The sequence below is a fragment of the Eumetopias jubatus genome, unplaced genomic scaffold (genome assembly GCF_037043125.1).
Source record: "Eumetopias jubatus isolate StellerSeaLion01/CBP00866 unplaced genomic scaffold, mEumJub1_p1.0 scaffold_1, whole genome shotgun sequence".
NCBI lineage: Eukaryota > Metazoa > Chordata > Mammalia > Carnivora > Otariidae > Eumetopias > Eumetopias jubatus.
The window spans coordinates 198,185,813-198,202,096 of NW_028274807.1; the positions used below are offsets into that span (position 1 = coordinate 198,185,813).

At 42.5% G+C, this 16,284-nt stretch overlaps 1 protein-coding gene across 1 annotated transcript in view; it reads right to left on the bottom strand.

Annotated features, from left to right (window-relative positions):
* The window catches only part of DOCK3 (dedicator of cytokinesis 3), a 558,375-nt gene that overhangs the window by 36,058 nt on the left and 506,033 nt on the right, over positions 1 to 16,284 (bottom strand). Inside the window, 7 exon segments of the mRNA XM_088022140.1 lie at positions 445 to 540; positions 677 to 703; positions 3,086 to 3,171; positions 12,150 to 12,298; positions 14,523 to 14,581; positions 14,845 to 14,945; positions 15,486 to 15,561. Coding sequence (XP_087878266.1) covers positions 445 to 540; positions 677 to 703; positions 3,086 to 3,171; positions 12,150 to 12,298; positions 14,523 to 14,581; positions 14,845 to 14,945; positions 15,486 to 15,561 — 594 coding nt within the window.

The window sequence follows — 16,284 nt, forward strand, 5'->3', positions numbered from 1 at the left end:
GTAGGGTCCCCAGTCCCTGGAAAAACCAACTGGAAGTCCAACAAAGTCCCACTTCTGCACCAGGTGACATTTCCCTGCCCACCTGCCATATGACCCTCAGGAACATCTGCACAAAGGACCTACAGTTGTTTCCTGCATTGCTCTGCTGTGCCCATTCCTCTGATCCTTAACCTTTCTGGATGGAAAGTCAGATGGCTACATGTCCCTGGGATGCCCCCTGGGGGCACATATTAGGAGGGATCCCAGGAAGCCCTCGCACACCCTTGGGAGAAGGCTCTTTCCTTGGCCATTGGTAGCTTCCTAATGACTGGTGATGGCACCCAAAACCAGAACAGTTCTCCCCCTAAAGGCCACATGGTCTCAATTTTAAGGTCAGGGGATGTCCTTGCTGAGGAAAGTATCCTGATCGGAGAAGGTCAGGTAGGTAGGTGCCTGAGAAGATACCTGTAGTCAAGAAGGCGTTCCATGAGGCGGGTGACTGAAGTCACAAAGGAAATGCCGGTTTCACGCCATGTTTCTTGTTCAACCTTCTCCAGTAGGCTATTGGTAGGAGGGTAGGGGAAACAAACACAATATATAATTCATGAGCCTTCCCTGGGCACCAGATTGAGGTCCCAGAGCTCGTGGGGCCTGTGATGGATCTGGAGACAGCAGACTTACCACACTGCAGTCTTACCTGGGGTAGGGCCCAAACAGCTGGGTTCTACTCCATGCAGCAGAAAGCAAAGACAAGGTGATTACTGAACTGGCAGGAACAGCTGAGCATATTTTCCATTTTCCTATCTAAGTTCCTAAGGATGCCAATGACTGAGGAAGGGGTTTTAAAGCCCCAGCCCTTTAGATGTATGCTGTGAGGTTGGTTCTGAAACAGCAGCTGAGCGAGAGCCCTGAGGATGGACCTGGCTTTGCAGTTGGCCATCTACCTCTATCACTGCTCAAGAGGCATCCTCAGCAAACATACAAACTAACCTTTCCACGTAAACCAAGAAAAAGGTTCCAACTAGTCTTGAGGGTCCAGTAGGATGGGCAGTGAGTGAGTCCAGGAGCTAGACTTAGTCATCTCCACTGTCAGGGGATGATTCCCTGTGAAACGTACTGAAGCCAGGAGCTAAATGCCTAGGTCCTTTTCTCATTTGCCAGCCCATGCTCCTGGTACCTCAGGGCAGCCTCTGGCTTCTCTGCCTTCTCACAGATCTCTCCTAGGGGATGATGACCTGGACTGTCTGCTTGCTCCAGTGATAAGCCCAGGTGCAGGTGTCACTCCTCTGATTCCTTTCTACACGGTCTCTCACTCCCTGAAAGTCATGAAAGTCACCTGGAATGGCCGACCCAGCTAGAGGCCCAGCCTGGCTTGCTGTTCATGCTGCCATGACGGTGATGGTCTTCTCCACACAGTGTGTGGCCTGAGCCGAGGCTTCTGGGAAAGTGAGGGTTTCCCACGTGACCCATGTTACTAGAGAGAGAGGGTAGCACCATTGCTCTGGCCTCTGAGCTGTGCGGATGAAGCCACTGTGTCAGTATTTCCCGAACTGTTCTATAGAGCTCTGCTGTCTTGGAGGACTGAGAAAGGTGTCTGTGAGCAAACAAGCCTGGGAAGTGCTGGTCACACTCCCGTTGGAGAGATTTCACAACTTTCTTTGTATTGTAGGCTTTGAGAAGTCCTACAATACAGAGGCCTGTTCAATTTTAATTGAATCTTTTTTGAACTGATTAGCCCATGATCCACTCATTATCTTCCCCAAAACACAAATTGGGAAATGCTGCTCCATGGTTCTCAGCAACTTTCAGCCCTCAGACATGATTTAGAAGAATTTATGAAACATTATTTGGTCAGGTAATTAGTAAATGCAAGTTATTTGTGTGCTTTTTCCTTTGCGGTAAAATCATCTGTTAGTGACCTAGGAAGAGATTTCTCTGCATTATTTCCACAATTGGAAACATCTTCAGCTAAAAGAACAATACTAAAGTATGGATTCATTTTCACAAATCATAATTATTTAAATTTCAAATAAATTCATATTTTATTGTGTGGCTCATCAAGGAACACAGTGGGCAGGACATAGCATGAAGATTACCCCGTCTTGAAATGGAAAGATCTGGGTCTTCCTCCGACAGACTTGCTTCTCACTGGTCATTCAACTGAGGGCAGGATAACATTTCCCTGAGCTCAGTTTTATCACCTCTATTCATGAGGATAATTTCTGCCCTGCCCACTTCACAGGTGTGTTGTGAGGATTAAGTAAGAAATGTCAAACACATTTTGTATACTGTAAAGTTCTAAGTAAATGTACAGTATTATTATTGGAAACATACATTACAGGCTTGTCTTCAAAATGGCACTAAAAGAAAAATATTAAAGCTGGAAATAATGAGTAAGATGGGAAGGGACTCTATAGCTATAAGAGTCTTAAGATTTTGTTCTTTAGGAAGATAAAGTGTCCAACATCGCTATTTATCTAGGAGGACCATGGTTCCCCTGAGTCTCTCCTTCAGACTTAGCCCCCCGTGGCAAGTCCTGTAAGGTCTCTTGGCCTCCATCAGTTCAAGACAGAAGCTATGAATGGTGGACCTGGGAGAACCCCTGACATCATTCAGTATAACCACCTATTTCACAAACAGGGACACTGACCTGGTGAGTGGGTACAACTTGTTAAAGTCACAATACCCATGGTAGTGTTTTTTCCAAGCTGATTGTACTATCTTACAAACTAGGGATTTAACTTTTTTCCTCTTAGAAATGCCAACACTGAGCCCTCACTGAGTCCCCATGGGCTGTTTGCCCAACTGGATCCAGTGCATGCTATGAAGACATACGATGATCCTTTTCCTATCAGCAAATCTACATGCTCAGAGTTATCGTCTGTGTCTACCTCTTTACTCAACCATAGCAATCCCTGAGAGAGCTTGCTACCATAATGCCATCTTCCTGTTGACTAGGAATGACCCACATGTTGGCTAGGAATAATCAGGTCTCTCCTGATACCCACCCTCTGAAGCCTGCCCAGTGTGGGTTGCACCCCTACCCTTCATCAGCCCACTTCACCCCCTCCCCCAGCGTGGGGTGCCAGGGGCTGAAACAGCTTACAGCAGGCCGAAGAGTTCCCTGTAGCTCTCGTCGCCTTTCCCTTCTGACACCATGCTGTCCAGCTTGTCAATCAGCTCAGCCTCCACCTAGAAGGAAGCAGAGACTTCGTAAACCCAAGCTGACCTCAGAGGAAGGATGGGAAATCCAACTCCTGCCACAAGTGAGGATGGTGGGGAACTGCTTCCTGATTTTTTTCCTTGTACCAAATAAATCCTAGAGAAGGCAAGATCTCATCTACAGCACCAAGAAACCACCCTGCCTCCCCCAATTAAGAAGGCCTTCTACTCCAGTGGTTTAAATAAAAGTTGGAACTTATACACCTCAGATACTATTTTCCCAGTCTAGGGGCAAAAGGCAAGGATTTCCTGGAAAGAAAAGTATTTTGGATCCAAAAAAGGCCTTTGTCAATTTTTTTTTCTTAAAAAATGCTCAATCGAAAGAAATTGTGTGAGTAAAATACATTTGGTTAGAACTTTACCCTCTAGCCAGCCAGTCACAAAGGAAGTCTGCTGCAGGGCTAGTCCTCACTGTAATGGCTGACATGACTCTGAGTTGAGCATTTCCTTCAGAGATTCTCCGTCAGGGTAAAATCCTCCAGTTTGTCCCTAGAGGACCTAAAGAGCTGGGGCTGCTGCCTCTGCCACGGTCTCACCACTGGGGCCCTCGCATTTCTTACTGGACTCCTACACTGTGAGGAGAGAGACTGTACTCGTTCCCACCCCATGGATCTGCAAGGCACTCAGCTGGGCTCAGCCACTTCTCTAATCAGCCTCCCTGGATTTATTCTGAGGTGAGAAAATAGTTGTAAGTGATGTGAGATAAAAAATCTTTAAACCCCTAATTAGCCTTTAAAATGTGGTACTGTAAAAAAAGTGTGGTATTGTGGTATTATTTATACAGATACTTCATATAAACAAAAATGGCATGGCTGCTTTTAATGAGCTGTAACAGAAGCATTTTCTCACTTCACATAGGGCCAAAGAGTCCTAAGGCAATGAAGTAAAAAAAAAAAAAAAAATTATTGAATTAAGAAATTCATCAAAGGCAATTATGGCTTCTGAAATCCCTTCAGCAGAAAATGAGAATGGATGAATAAATATGGTCCTGTTTATAGGGGTCTGCTATGTGGCCAGGATGGAGACTGTCATACATTTATGTTTGGCCTGATGAGTCAGTGGCTTGAATATGCCCTTCAGAGAAAAGAGAAAATCTGAGACCAGGGGTCCTTAGAGATAGATGCCATTCGTCTTTCTCTGTGTGGAGAAGAGGCTTCAGCAGGGACTTCCTTGGGGTCATGTAAAATCAGGAAGAGCCAAGCCCAGAGGCCAAGGTCTCTCATTCTCAGTTCAAATCTTGTTTTGTCTTACTGGGGCAATCAGCTGGCCACAAGCCTCCCAGGGGAAGAAGAGTCTGTTATAACAAGGGATCTCTTTTCACACATGCAGGTACAGGTAGATTGTATTTTCCAGAACAGGGCAAAGGAGGGAAGGGGGCCTGGAGCAGCAGAAAATATAACAGCGCACACATGGGTGCAGCAGTTCCCTGGAGTTTTCAAAATGGGTCCCTGGGCCAGCAGTATCAGTCATCAGGGATGTCATTAGAAATGCAAATTCTCGGGGCACCTGGGTGGCTCAGTTGGTTACACGTCCAACTCTTGATTTCGGCTCAAGTCATGATCTCAGGCTCGTGAGATCAAGCCCCACTGAGTGTGGAGCCTGCTTAAGACTCTCTCCCTCCCTCTCCCTCTGCCCCTCTTCCCACTTGCACGCATTCATGCTCTCTCTCACTCTCTCTCTCAAATAAGTAAATAAATCTTAAAAAAAAAATAGATGCAAATTCTCAGGCTCCCAGTGGATCAGAAACTTGGGCAGGAGAGAAGCAATCTGTTTCAAACAAGCCCTCCAGGTAGTTCTGATATCTATTCAAGTGTTAGAACTTCTGTGTTAGGCAAAGGAGCTGGTGATCGAAGACAATGGGGACATTACTTCATCACCCTCTGCAGTGCTGATAAAGGAAGAAGTTATTAGGAGAAACGGAGAAATCCAAAATATGGAATGCTGAAGATCAATGTATACAAAACCAATGTCTTTAAGTCAAATGAAATGCTAAGTTCTTCAAGTATATTGTGTCATAATTGGTAATATTGACAATTTCAGGTTTGCATAGTTACTTTTATATTATGGAACCAATATTCCTGAAGTGACAAGTCACACCTTGTTACTCATTCATTCAACAAACATCTGTCCTGTGACAACCAGTTGCCTACTTCAGAACAAGATATTTACCTCTCTCAGTCTGTGTTTCCTCTCTTATGAAGCAGTAACAGAGGTTAACAGTCCTCTCTGGTATCCCTGTGCCCTAGCTCTTGGAAGTGCTCAATGAATGTTAGTTTTGATTTTAATCTCCATGAATCTAGCATGTCTCAGGTACCATTTTGGGTTCCCAACAGCTAGCTCATCATCTGATAGAAGAGGCAGGGACAACAGCTGACTCAGCTCAGCATGCTCAGTGCTTGGGACAGGGCACACAGAGAGGGTGGCCTGCAGTCTGAGACATCAGTGGACAGCAGCATTTTGAGAAGTGGTGTTGTAAAAACTTAAGGAAGGCTTTTTGCTCTTTGATCTAGCAATTATAGGTGAGAAGTTTACCTAAGCAAATAATTAGGAATGGATATGTTTTTTTGTAATTTTAACAACAAAAATCTGGAATGAACCTAGCTTTCTAAAACTAGGAGCCTGACTAAAACCATAGTCATCTAAGCCATGCAGTGGAAGACTCTGTGGCCTTTAAACTGACAGTGTGGTACCGAGGAGGATTAACTGGCAGGAAGAGACAGCGATGACAAGTTGCTACTAAAAAAGGGAGATTAAAAGTCAATATACACAATGGTACCCGAAACCCCAATATACACAATGACTCAATTTTTAAACTTAAAAACCTTGATGTATGGAAAAAAAGTCTAAAAACGACATACCCTGCCCTCCCACCCGTTACTAGTATAGTAGGATTACAGATTAAATTTTTTCATTATAGAACCCAGATATGGACCCTCAACTCTATGGTCAAATAATCTTCAACAAAGCAGGAAAAAATATGCAATGGAAAAAAGACAGTCTCTTCAATAAATGGTGCTGGGAAAATTGGACAGCTATATTCAGAAGAATGAAACTCGACCATTCTCTTACACCATATACAAAGATAAACTCAAAATGGATGAAAGACCTCAATGTGAGACAGGAATCCATCAAAGTCCTAGAGGAGAACATAGGCAGTAACCTCTTCGACACTGGCCACAGAACTTTTTCAAGAGACATCTCCGAAGGCAAGTTAAACAAAAGCAAAAATGAACCTTTGGGACTTCATCAAGATAAAAAGCTTCTGCACAGCAAAGGAAACAGTCAACAAAACAAAGAAGCAACCCACAGAATGGGAGAAGATATTTGCAAATGACACTACAGACAAAGGGCTGGTATCCAAGATCTATAAAGAACTTCTCAAACTCAACACCCAAAAAACAAATAATCAAGTAAAAAAATGGGCAGAAGACATGAACAGACACTTCTCCAAAGAAGACATACAAATGGCTAACAGACACATGAAAAAATGTTCATCATCATTAGCCATTAGGGAAATTCAAATCAAAACCACATTGAGATACCACCTTACACCAGTTAGAATGGCAAAAATTGACAAGACAAGAAACAACAAATGTTGGAGAGGTTGTGGAGAAAGGGGAACCCTCTTACACCGTTGGTGGGAATGCAAGTTGGTACAGCCACTTTGGAAAATAGTGTGGAGGTTCCTCAAAAAATTAAAAATAGAGCTACCCTATGACCCAGCTCTTGCACTACTGGGTATTTACTCCAAAGACACAGATGTAGTGAAAAGAAGGGCCATATGCACCCTAATGTTCATAGCAGCAATGTCCACAATAGCCAAACTGTGGAAAGAGCCGAGATGCCCTTCAACCGATGAATGGATAAAGAAGATGTGGTCCATATATACAATGGAATATTACTCAGCCATCAGAAAGGATGAATACCTATCATTTGCATCGACATGGATGGGCCTGGAGGAGATTATGCTAAGTGAAATAAGTCAAGCAGAGAAAGTCAATTATCATATGGTTTCACTTATTTGTGGTACACAAGGAATAGCACGGAGGACATTAGGAGAAGGAAGGGAAAAATGAAGGGGGGGAATCAGAGGGGGAGACGAACCATGAGAGACTATGGCCTCCGGGAAACAAACTGAGGGTTTTAGAGGGGAGGGGGCTGAGGGGATGGGTTAGCCCGGTGATGGGTATTAAGGAGGGCACGTACTGCACGGAGCACTGGGTGTTATATGAAAACAATGAATCATGGAACACTACATCAAAAACTAATGATGTATTGTATGGTGACTAACATAACATAGTAAAATAATATTAAATTAAAAAACTTTTTTCCATTATAGCCTATCATAATTTTAATTTTTCTACATTAAATAACTACTGTTTTTATAATTAGAAGAAATAGTGTTAGTAGGTGGGAAGTAGGGGAATAGTTAACAGAGCCAAAGCTGTGGAAAGCACAATTGGAATCAAGACAAAAATGTCATTGAATTTTGGTGATTAGAAGGTTATGGGTGATCTTGAAGAGAGCAGCTTCAACAGAAGTGGGTACGCAATACACACTAGACTGGAGGGATAGGAGGGTGGGAAGTGGAAAGGGGGGGATGCAAAGAGTAGACCACTCTTTTAAAATATCTGATAGGGAAGCAGCAGCAAGATTTTTCTAACCAGGGATAACAAGGTTTACATGACTTGCCAAATATCAATTATTCACAATAGTCTTTTTTGGGGGAGGGGGAGGGGGAGGGGCAGAAGGAGAGGGAGAGAGAATCCTTGAATCCTTTTTTTAAAAAAAAGATTTCATTTATTTATTTGGTGGGAGAGAGCACTAGCAGGAGAAGGGGCAGAGGGAGAGGGAGAAGCAGATTCCCTGCTGAGCAGGGAGCCCAATGTGGGGCTCGATCCCAGGACCCTGAGATCGTGACCTGAGCTGAAGGCAGCCGCTTAACAACTGAGCCACCCAGGCGCCCCTGGAGAGAGAGAATCAAGCAGGCTCCGCACCCAGCACATAGTCCAACATGGGGCTCAATCTCACAACCCTGAGATCATGACCTGAGCTAAAATCAAGAGTCAGACTTTTAACTGACTGAATCACTCAGGTGCCCCACGGCAGTCTTAATGAGGGAAAGAACACAGCTTAACCGCTGAGTCTTAAAGTGTGAGACAAATGGGTTCCAAGTTAGTCTTCCACAAAGGTAACCTTCTTTATTCAGTAGTAGTAATGGCCTAGCCCCTCTTTTAACGGACTCAGATGACCCATGGTGTAGTTCTGCAATGCCATCTACTTCCTGGTAACTAGGTTCTCTCATTAGGCAGTTGTGAATTTTGTACAATTAGAAGGCTGTGACAACACAGAAAAGCAACGGTTCTTTTCTGTTTAAAGTTATTATTTCCCAAAGAAATAAAGGCATTAGAGCTGCACACTCCAAAAAAGGATTCTTATGTTAAACTCTATTTACCCATGATAAAGAGCATCTATAAAAAACCTAGAGCTAGCATCATACTTAATTGTGAAACACCAAATGCTCTCCCTGAAGATTAAGAGGAAAGCAAGGATGTCCACTCTCATCACTCATATTTAACACCAGACCAGAGGTCCTAGACAGTGAAATAAGGTAAGAAAAAAAAAAAAAAGGGAGTGCCCGGGTGGCTCCTTCGGTTAAGTATCTGACTCTTGATTTCGGCTCAAGAGTCGAAATATGATCCATTAGATTAGGAGAAGGAAGGGAAAAATGAAGGGGGGGAATCAGAGGGGGAGACGAACCACGTCGATCTCCTGTTGCTCCTGAACCAGTCGATCTACTGATCTAATGGATCATGATCAATAGGTCATGATCTCAGAGTTGTGAGATTGAGCCTTGCATTGGGCTCTGCACTGGGTGTGGAGCCTGTTTAAGATTCTCTCTCCCTCTCCCTCTGCCCCCACTACTTGCACCTGCACATACACTCTCTCTCTAAAAAAAAGAAAAGGAAAGGAAAGGAAAGGAAAGAAGGGACATACAGATTAGAAAGGAAGAAATAAAACTGTCTCTGTTTGAAGGTGATAGGATTATTTAAATAGATAATCCCAGGGAATCTCCAAAAACTTTCTGGAACTAATAAGTGAGTTTAGCAAGGGTGCAGAAAATAGTATTAGTATACAAAACAATTGTACTTCTATGTACTAGCAACAAACAACTGAAAAATAAAATTTTAAAATCAGAATAATTTATAACAGCACCAAAAAATAGGAAATACATATAAATCTAATAACATGTACAAGATCTATATGTGGAAACTATAAAACATTAATGAAAGAAATAAAAGGATACCTAAAAAACTGGAAAGACACATTGCCTTCATGGACTAGAAGTATTAAGCATTACTAAGATATCAATTCTTTCCAATGTGATCTATAAAATACAAAGCAATCTCAATCAAAATCCCAGCAGGAATTTCTGCAGTTATTGACATGCTAATTCTGAGACTTAACAGGAAAAGGAACTAGAATAGCTAAGACAATATTGGGGAAAAAAAAGAACAAGTTTGGAGATTCACACCACTTGATTTTAAGACTAACTACAAAACTACCATGATCAAGACAGTGTGGTAATGGTAAGAGATAAGACATAGATGACTAGTGAGTCCAAAAATAGAACCTGACACATACGGTGAACTGATTTTTGACAAAAAAATAGAATTTTTTTCAACAAAAGGTGTTGGACAACCATGTGGGAAAAAAAAAGAGTCTCGACCCATACTTCACTTCTTATACAAATGTTGCCTCAAAATAGCTAATAAATCTAAATGTAAAATTATAAAACCTCTAGAAGAAACACAGGAGAAAAAACTTTGTGGTCTTGGGTTAGGCAAAGAGTTCTCAGATATGATCCCAAAAGCATGAGCTATAGAAACTGGACTGCATAAGAATTAAAAATTTTTGTTCTGTGAAAGACACTGCTTGTGGTAAATGAGAAGACAAGCTAAGGACTGGGAGGAAATATTTGTAAATCATATATTCAACAAAGGACTGACATCCAGAATATATAAAGAACCCTCAAAACTCAACAATAAGAAAACATAACTCAATTAAAAATGAACACAAGTTTTGCATAATCATTTCACCAAAGAAGATATAAAGATGGTAAACAAACACATTAAAAGATGCTCAACATCATTAATCATTAAAGAAATGGAAATTAAAATTACCATGATATACAACTATATACCTATTAGAATGGCTAAAATAGGGGCACCTGGGTGGCTCAGTTGATTAACTCTTGGTTTCAGCTCGGGTAATGATCTCAGGCTCCTGGGTTAGAGCCCTGCATCAGCCTCTGCACTCAGCAGGGAGTCTGCTTGAGGATTCACTCTCTCCCCCTCTCCCTCTGCCTCTCTTCCCACTTGTGCTCTCCCTCTCTCTCTCTTTTGCTCTCTCAAATAAATAAATAAATCTTAAAAAAAAAGAATGGCTAAAATAAACATGTAAAGAGATGATATCGAATTCTGGTGAGCATATGGATCAACTATAACTCTCACACAATGCTGTTGGGACTTCAAAATGGTATTGCCACTTTGGAATAAAATTTGACAGCACCTTAGAAAGTTAAACATACATTTACCACAATATCCAGCAATCCTATTCCTAGATATTTACCTAAGAAAAATGAAAGTTTCTATTCATACAAAAATCTGTAAAGAAATGTTTGTTAGCAGCTTTATTCATAATCAACAAAAAGTGGAAATAATGCAAATGTCTTTCAAATGGTGAATAAACTGCAATGGAATACTACTCAGCCATAGAAAAACTGACACGTGCAACAGCATGGACGAATCTCTCGATGGCATGCTGAGTGAGAGAAGCCAGCCTCAAAAGGCTACAGTCTGCATGATTCCATTCACATGACATTCTGGAAAAGGCCCACCTACAGTGGTGGAGAACAGATCAATGGTTGCCATAGGTTAAAGATGGGGGAAAGTTTGACTACAAAAAGGTAGCAACATGGAATTTTTAGGAATTTAGAAAATCTTGATTGTAGTGGTGGTTTCATTATGTGTTTGCCAAAATTTACAGAACTGTAGATCACAAAGAATGAATTTTACTCTATAAGTTTAAAAATAAATAAATAAGAATTTAAGAATTACTGTTTGCCCGGTCTGCTCCTCACTGTTATGGTCACTCACTTTAAGATCACTGGCTCATCCCAGAGTCACAGGGTTGGGAGGGAGCTTAGTGGGGAACTGGTACAGTCCCCAACCCGGTACAGAAATTTCCTAGAGGCCTCCTGGGAGTGTCTGAGAATCACCAGTAAAGAGGAACTCCCCATCCCCTAAAGCAGGCCAGCCTACATTGGACAGTTCGTATTGCTAGCAAGTTATTTCTTTTACTACCTAAAATCACCTGATCCCTATTGATCCTAGTCCTGTTCCCTGGAGCTACACACAGAAAGGCAGGGGCCATCTCCTCCACCTTAGAGGTAGCAGAAGGTTTGCACAGAGGCACAGCTTGAAGCTATGAGAAGCTAAGGGCTTATACCTCCTGGACCCACCCGTCTGTGCGGGAGTCTGCGAAATTCTGGGCTACCCTGAGCCATGAGAAGTCATCTGGTCTTGGTTCTAGTCCTAGAAATGCCTGGGCCATGCACCAGAGAGGAAGGGCAATATGTTCCTAGGGCCCTCTCCTGAATGAAGCTGGGAGGTTACAGTCTCAAGGCATTCTCTCCTCGAACAGAAAGTTCTTTCTAAGATGTTCCATTCCTTTCCTCTGATTCTTTTCTGACCTCTAACTTCATAAAGAAAATCTACAAATCAATTCTGGCTGGCAAGTAAGGGAAAACCCTCGAACAGGATTCAAGGTGGCCAAGCTACAGCCCATTCCCACTGGAACCACAGTCTGGCCATTTGGATCAGCTTCCTGGGCAGAAGGGGTCCATCCAGAGAGAGCACCCTGAACACTGCCAGGTGTTGTCTTACCTGTTTGAAGTTGCCATTTTTCCTCTGCTCCCAGTCCATCATGTCATGAAAGATGGGAATCATGATATTCCGCACTTCTGGCTGTGGGACCAGTGTCACACCCAGAAAAGGACCAATCATTCCCGGAATAAAGTGGATCTTATGTTCACCTGAACAACAAAACCCAATAGATATTAATTTATGCGTTCTTAGCACCTTCTATGGAAGCTTCCCATGTGGCGCCACAGTACATACTTTCAAATGCCCTGGAAGCAACTGAGAACAAAGCAAGCTCTCCACTATGGCTTTCTGAGATACTCCTTTTCTTGGCTTTTTACAGTTTATAGATGAAACTGGCCCAGCCCAGCTAAAACAAATGTTCAACAGGCAAAAACTACCTTTTCAAAGAATTTTTGGGAGATGCAGCAAACTACCTGAAAATCATTCCGAAGTCAAGGAACAGAGTTTACTACTTTAGACAGAATAGGATTTCTGAGTAACCTATGATAGGTTCAGATTGTTCTGTTCAGTGTTGATTTAGCAAGAAAAATCCATATATTTCTGCTTAAACACAATGCCCTATCCCTAGGGTTTCTACCTCTAGCCCAGAGGAATTTAAGTGGTAAGATGTTCACAACCCCTGGTCCAGCCGCTAGAGGCCTGAAGTTCATGAGCCTCTTCACTGCCTGTGCTCATATGTGCCCAAGAGGCCTCCTCCTGAGTTAGCAGGAGCCTCCTGCACAGCCCTTCTTGGACAGAATGGTTTGGGGACTCTGTCTGTACTCCTCCCCATCCCTGCCCCTTGTCTTCACATTGCACTTCTGATGGCAGCACTACATCTACTCAAACCAGCTCAGCACATCCTCCAACGTTCTTATAAGGCCTTTCCATGACAAATGGGTGGTGCAGGTCTCCCTGTGAGTGGCCTGCAATATGGGGCATGTTCCCAGAAGGCAGGACCAGTCCTGAGGACTGTGGGACAGAACTTTTCCTTGCAGTGGTGAAACGGAGTGAGCCATCTTTTAGAACTCTGCTTTCAGTCCTTCAGAGACTATAAAGGAGACAAAGTATGGGCCTGTATAATGATTGCTACAGCCAAGTAAAGTCAGTTCTTGAGGACTAGAAATGCCATTTCCACAAAAAAAAAAAAAAAAAAAAAAGGCGGGAATGGCTTTATCAGGCAAACTTGGCATCTTTTTGATTTCTTCTATCGTGAAAGCAAATGTTAGCCCTGAGGCTGACTCTACATATTCCAATCTTGGTATTTGGTACAGTTTGTAAGTACCTTGTGTTCTTGGGAATTTCAGAGTCAAGTTTAGGGTTAAAATCTATACCCTGACTATGCTGGTTGCAGGGTGTAGGAGTACTGAAGCTGGAAAGCCTGCTTGGTGAAATGTATCCCTACTCACGGACAGAAGCCCTAGTGTTCACTGGCAGGAATACCTCACAACTCGTCTGCTGCTTCCAGGGTTAGTGATTGAGATGGTTAATGGACGACTCTAAGATTTTATAACCATCATTCCTAAGGCCTCAGAGCCATGAGCTCAGTTGAAAAGAGTAATACCTAGGAAGAGGAACGGCTTTTCTAGCATCCTGAGAGGCCACTTAGAAGCCTATAGTACCAAAGGATGACTCTCCTAGTCACCAGGGCAATCCAAGGATTCTACCAAGCACTCGGACAATTTCAGATCAAAAGCACTGGATGTTAGAGAAGCTGCTGAATGAAAGGGAGCTAAAATCAATTTCACCTAGGGGCTGCAATTCCCTTCTTGCATGCAATCTTCATGCATTTCATGGAAGAAACCTGATCTGCGTGGTCTGAATACCAGAGACCCAAAAAGTGTTCCAATATTTATGAAAATGAATAGCTGCCCTTGCTCATGTGCTGAATATCTCCAAATTCTCTGCTTCTGTATACTTACCATGATGAACACAGAGTAATGTATAGAATTGCCGAATCACTATATTGTATACTTGAAACTAATATAACACTGTATGGTAACTATATTGGAATTAAAATTAAAAAAAGATCTATGCTTCTGAACCTGCAACATCTGCACTGGGACATGAAGAGCACAGAAGATCTTACTGGCATGAGTTCTTAAGCTGGGAAAAACTCCTAGAGCCTTTATATTCTTCTCCTTTTGACTTTAGTTCTCAAAAAAGGGAGTGTGCATATGTGTTACTGGGGTCTTGCTTCTCAGCCTAACTCTCCCTGCCAAGAGTTCTGTGCACATGTGCTGTACCAGCCAGCTGAGGTGTTACGTTAAAGATATGTAAAGGTCTCTTGGGTCTGAATTAACATCCATAAAACCTGGGAGAAGTTATTAGTCTTGTTACTTTTTATTTGGCTATGCAATATGTGGAAGGGAAAGATAGGGAGAAAAGACCTACCCAAATTCTGCCACATGCTGAACAGTTCATAAGCCATCATCACACGCATGTCCCCATACCTAGAAATAGTAACACAGAAGTCAGGTTTCAGTGGGAGAAAGTTCAGGAAGGCAGGGCTACAAACCCAGTAAGGCTAGCCCTTCAGCTCTGTCTCTAATGCTTCCTCCAAAACTAAGCCATTTGGCTCTCAACTGAATTCTCACACTTGGCTCCTTGGGAAGCTACTCAGTGAGAACCTTGTGGACTTCTGAGGAGCCTCTCACTGAAACATAACCCCATCTGGGCATATGGTAGGGAGGTGAAGAAGAGACATATGTCTTACTTATCTAGAATCTTCTTCCTCTTGGCTGAAGTGATGATTTCTAGCTGAAGGCTTGGCTGATTTATGAACAGAACTGCCAGGCTAAAATAAGAATTCCACACCTAGAGAGACAGAGAAAGAGAAAACATGTGACAGCCTGAGTCCTTAACCCTGCAGAGAGATTCTAAATATACAGATGTAGCACAGAATTCATTTTTTCACAATTTTAAGATCTTGATTTTTTTTTTCCTTTTTAAGTATCTTTGCAAACAGAATTTTTTTTTTTTTTTTCCTTTGACTCCTTGAAACCCATAGTGTTGATTCTGGCCTAGAAAGCCTACTCCCGGATGTCTGGCTCCCAGCACCTCCAACAGGGGCGCTCTTAGGTTATATCCTAGTCACTATCAAACTTGGAAGTGGTTCAATACAATGAACATATTAATAAAGCAAAAACCAGTGAGCTTGCCCCAGCTCCCAGCCGCCCATCTGATACCTAGCTGAGTCCTTCTCAAATTCCTGACCTGGAAAATTGTGAGCAAAATAAAATGGTTGTTTTTAGTAAACAAAACAAAACAAAAAAAACCCCAGAAACAAAACAGTGAGCTTGTTTTTTGGCTTTCTAGTGTATTACAAAGACAGTGATGGATTTCAGGAGCTCCTACCTTAAAGTCAAAGTCTGTCTCTGTGAAATTCTTGTGCAGTGCGGAAGACAGGTACTGGACAGTAGTGACTATAATACTGCAGTAAGGGAACAAGGCATTGGTTGGAGGGGTTAATGGCATCCGACAGCTTAGCATCTATGACCTATGAGTAAACGTCTTGAGTACAACTTTCTCTAATGTAAGATCTGACTATAAAGGAAAGGAATAGATGGCACAAACCTCACAGAAAACTGATCTTGGAGAAATGCCCCACAGTAGGCAGTACACCATAGAACATCAGTGGGTTCTAGGCCTGGCTCTGCCATTACCTGGCCTTGGCACAACTGCTGTCTAGGCCCCAGTTTCCCTGCCTATAAGAGGGGATGGGGGGAATTAGTTGGCTCTTTAAGATTTCTTCTAGTTCAAAGAGTGATTCTAGTATTTTGAGGACTTCTGGGTAATGAAGGTATGACTACCAGAGGACTTACAGTATAATTTTATTATCTTACTTGATTATAAGGGTTTATAATGATTAAATCCTACTGCTGTCACATGCTATTATTTTTATCTATAAGTTATTTGTTTTCAGCCTTTGGTCTAGAATATCACTCTCAATTTTAACCTGGGTACATATAAGGAGCAATGGGAGGCTGGCTTGCTGGAGCCGAGGGCATACGTTAAAGAAGAAAGGAAGTGGGACAGGCAGGTAAGGGTTTGATTACAGAGGGCCTTGGGTGCCTGGCAAAGGAGCTATGTCTAATACTGAGCACTCTGTCTTTGGTGCAGAAGAGGGGCAAGGCAAAAACAGTGCATTAGAGAG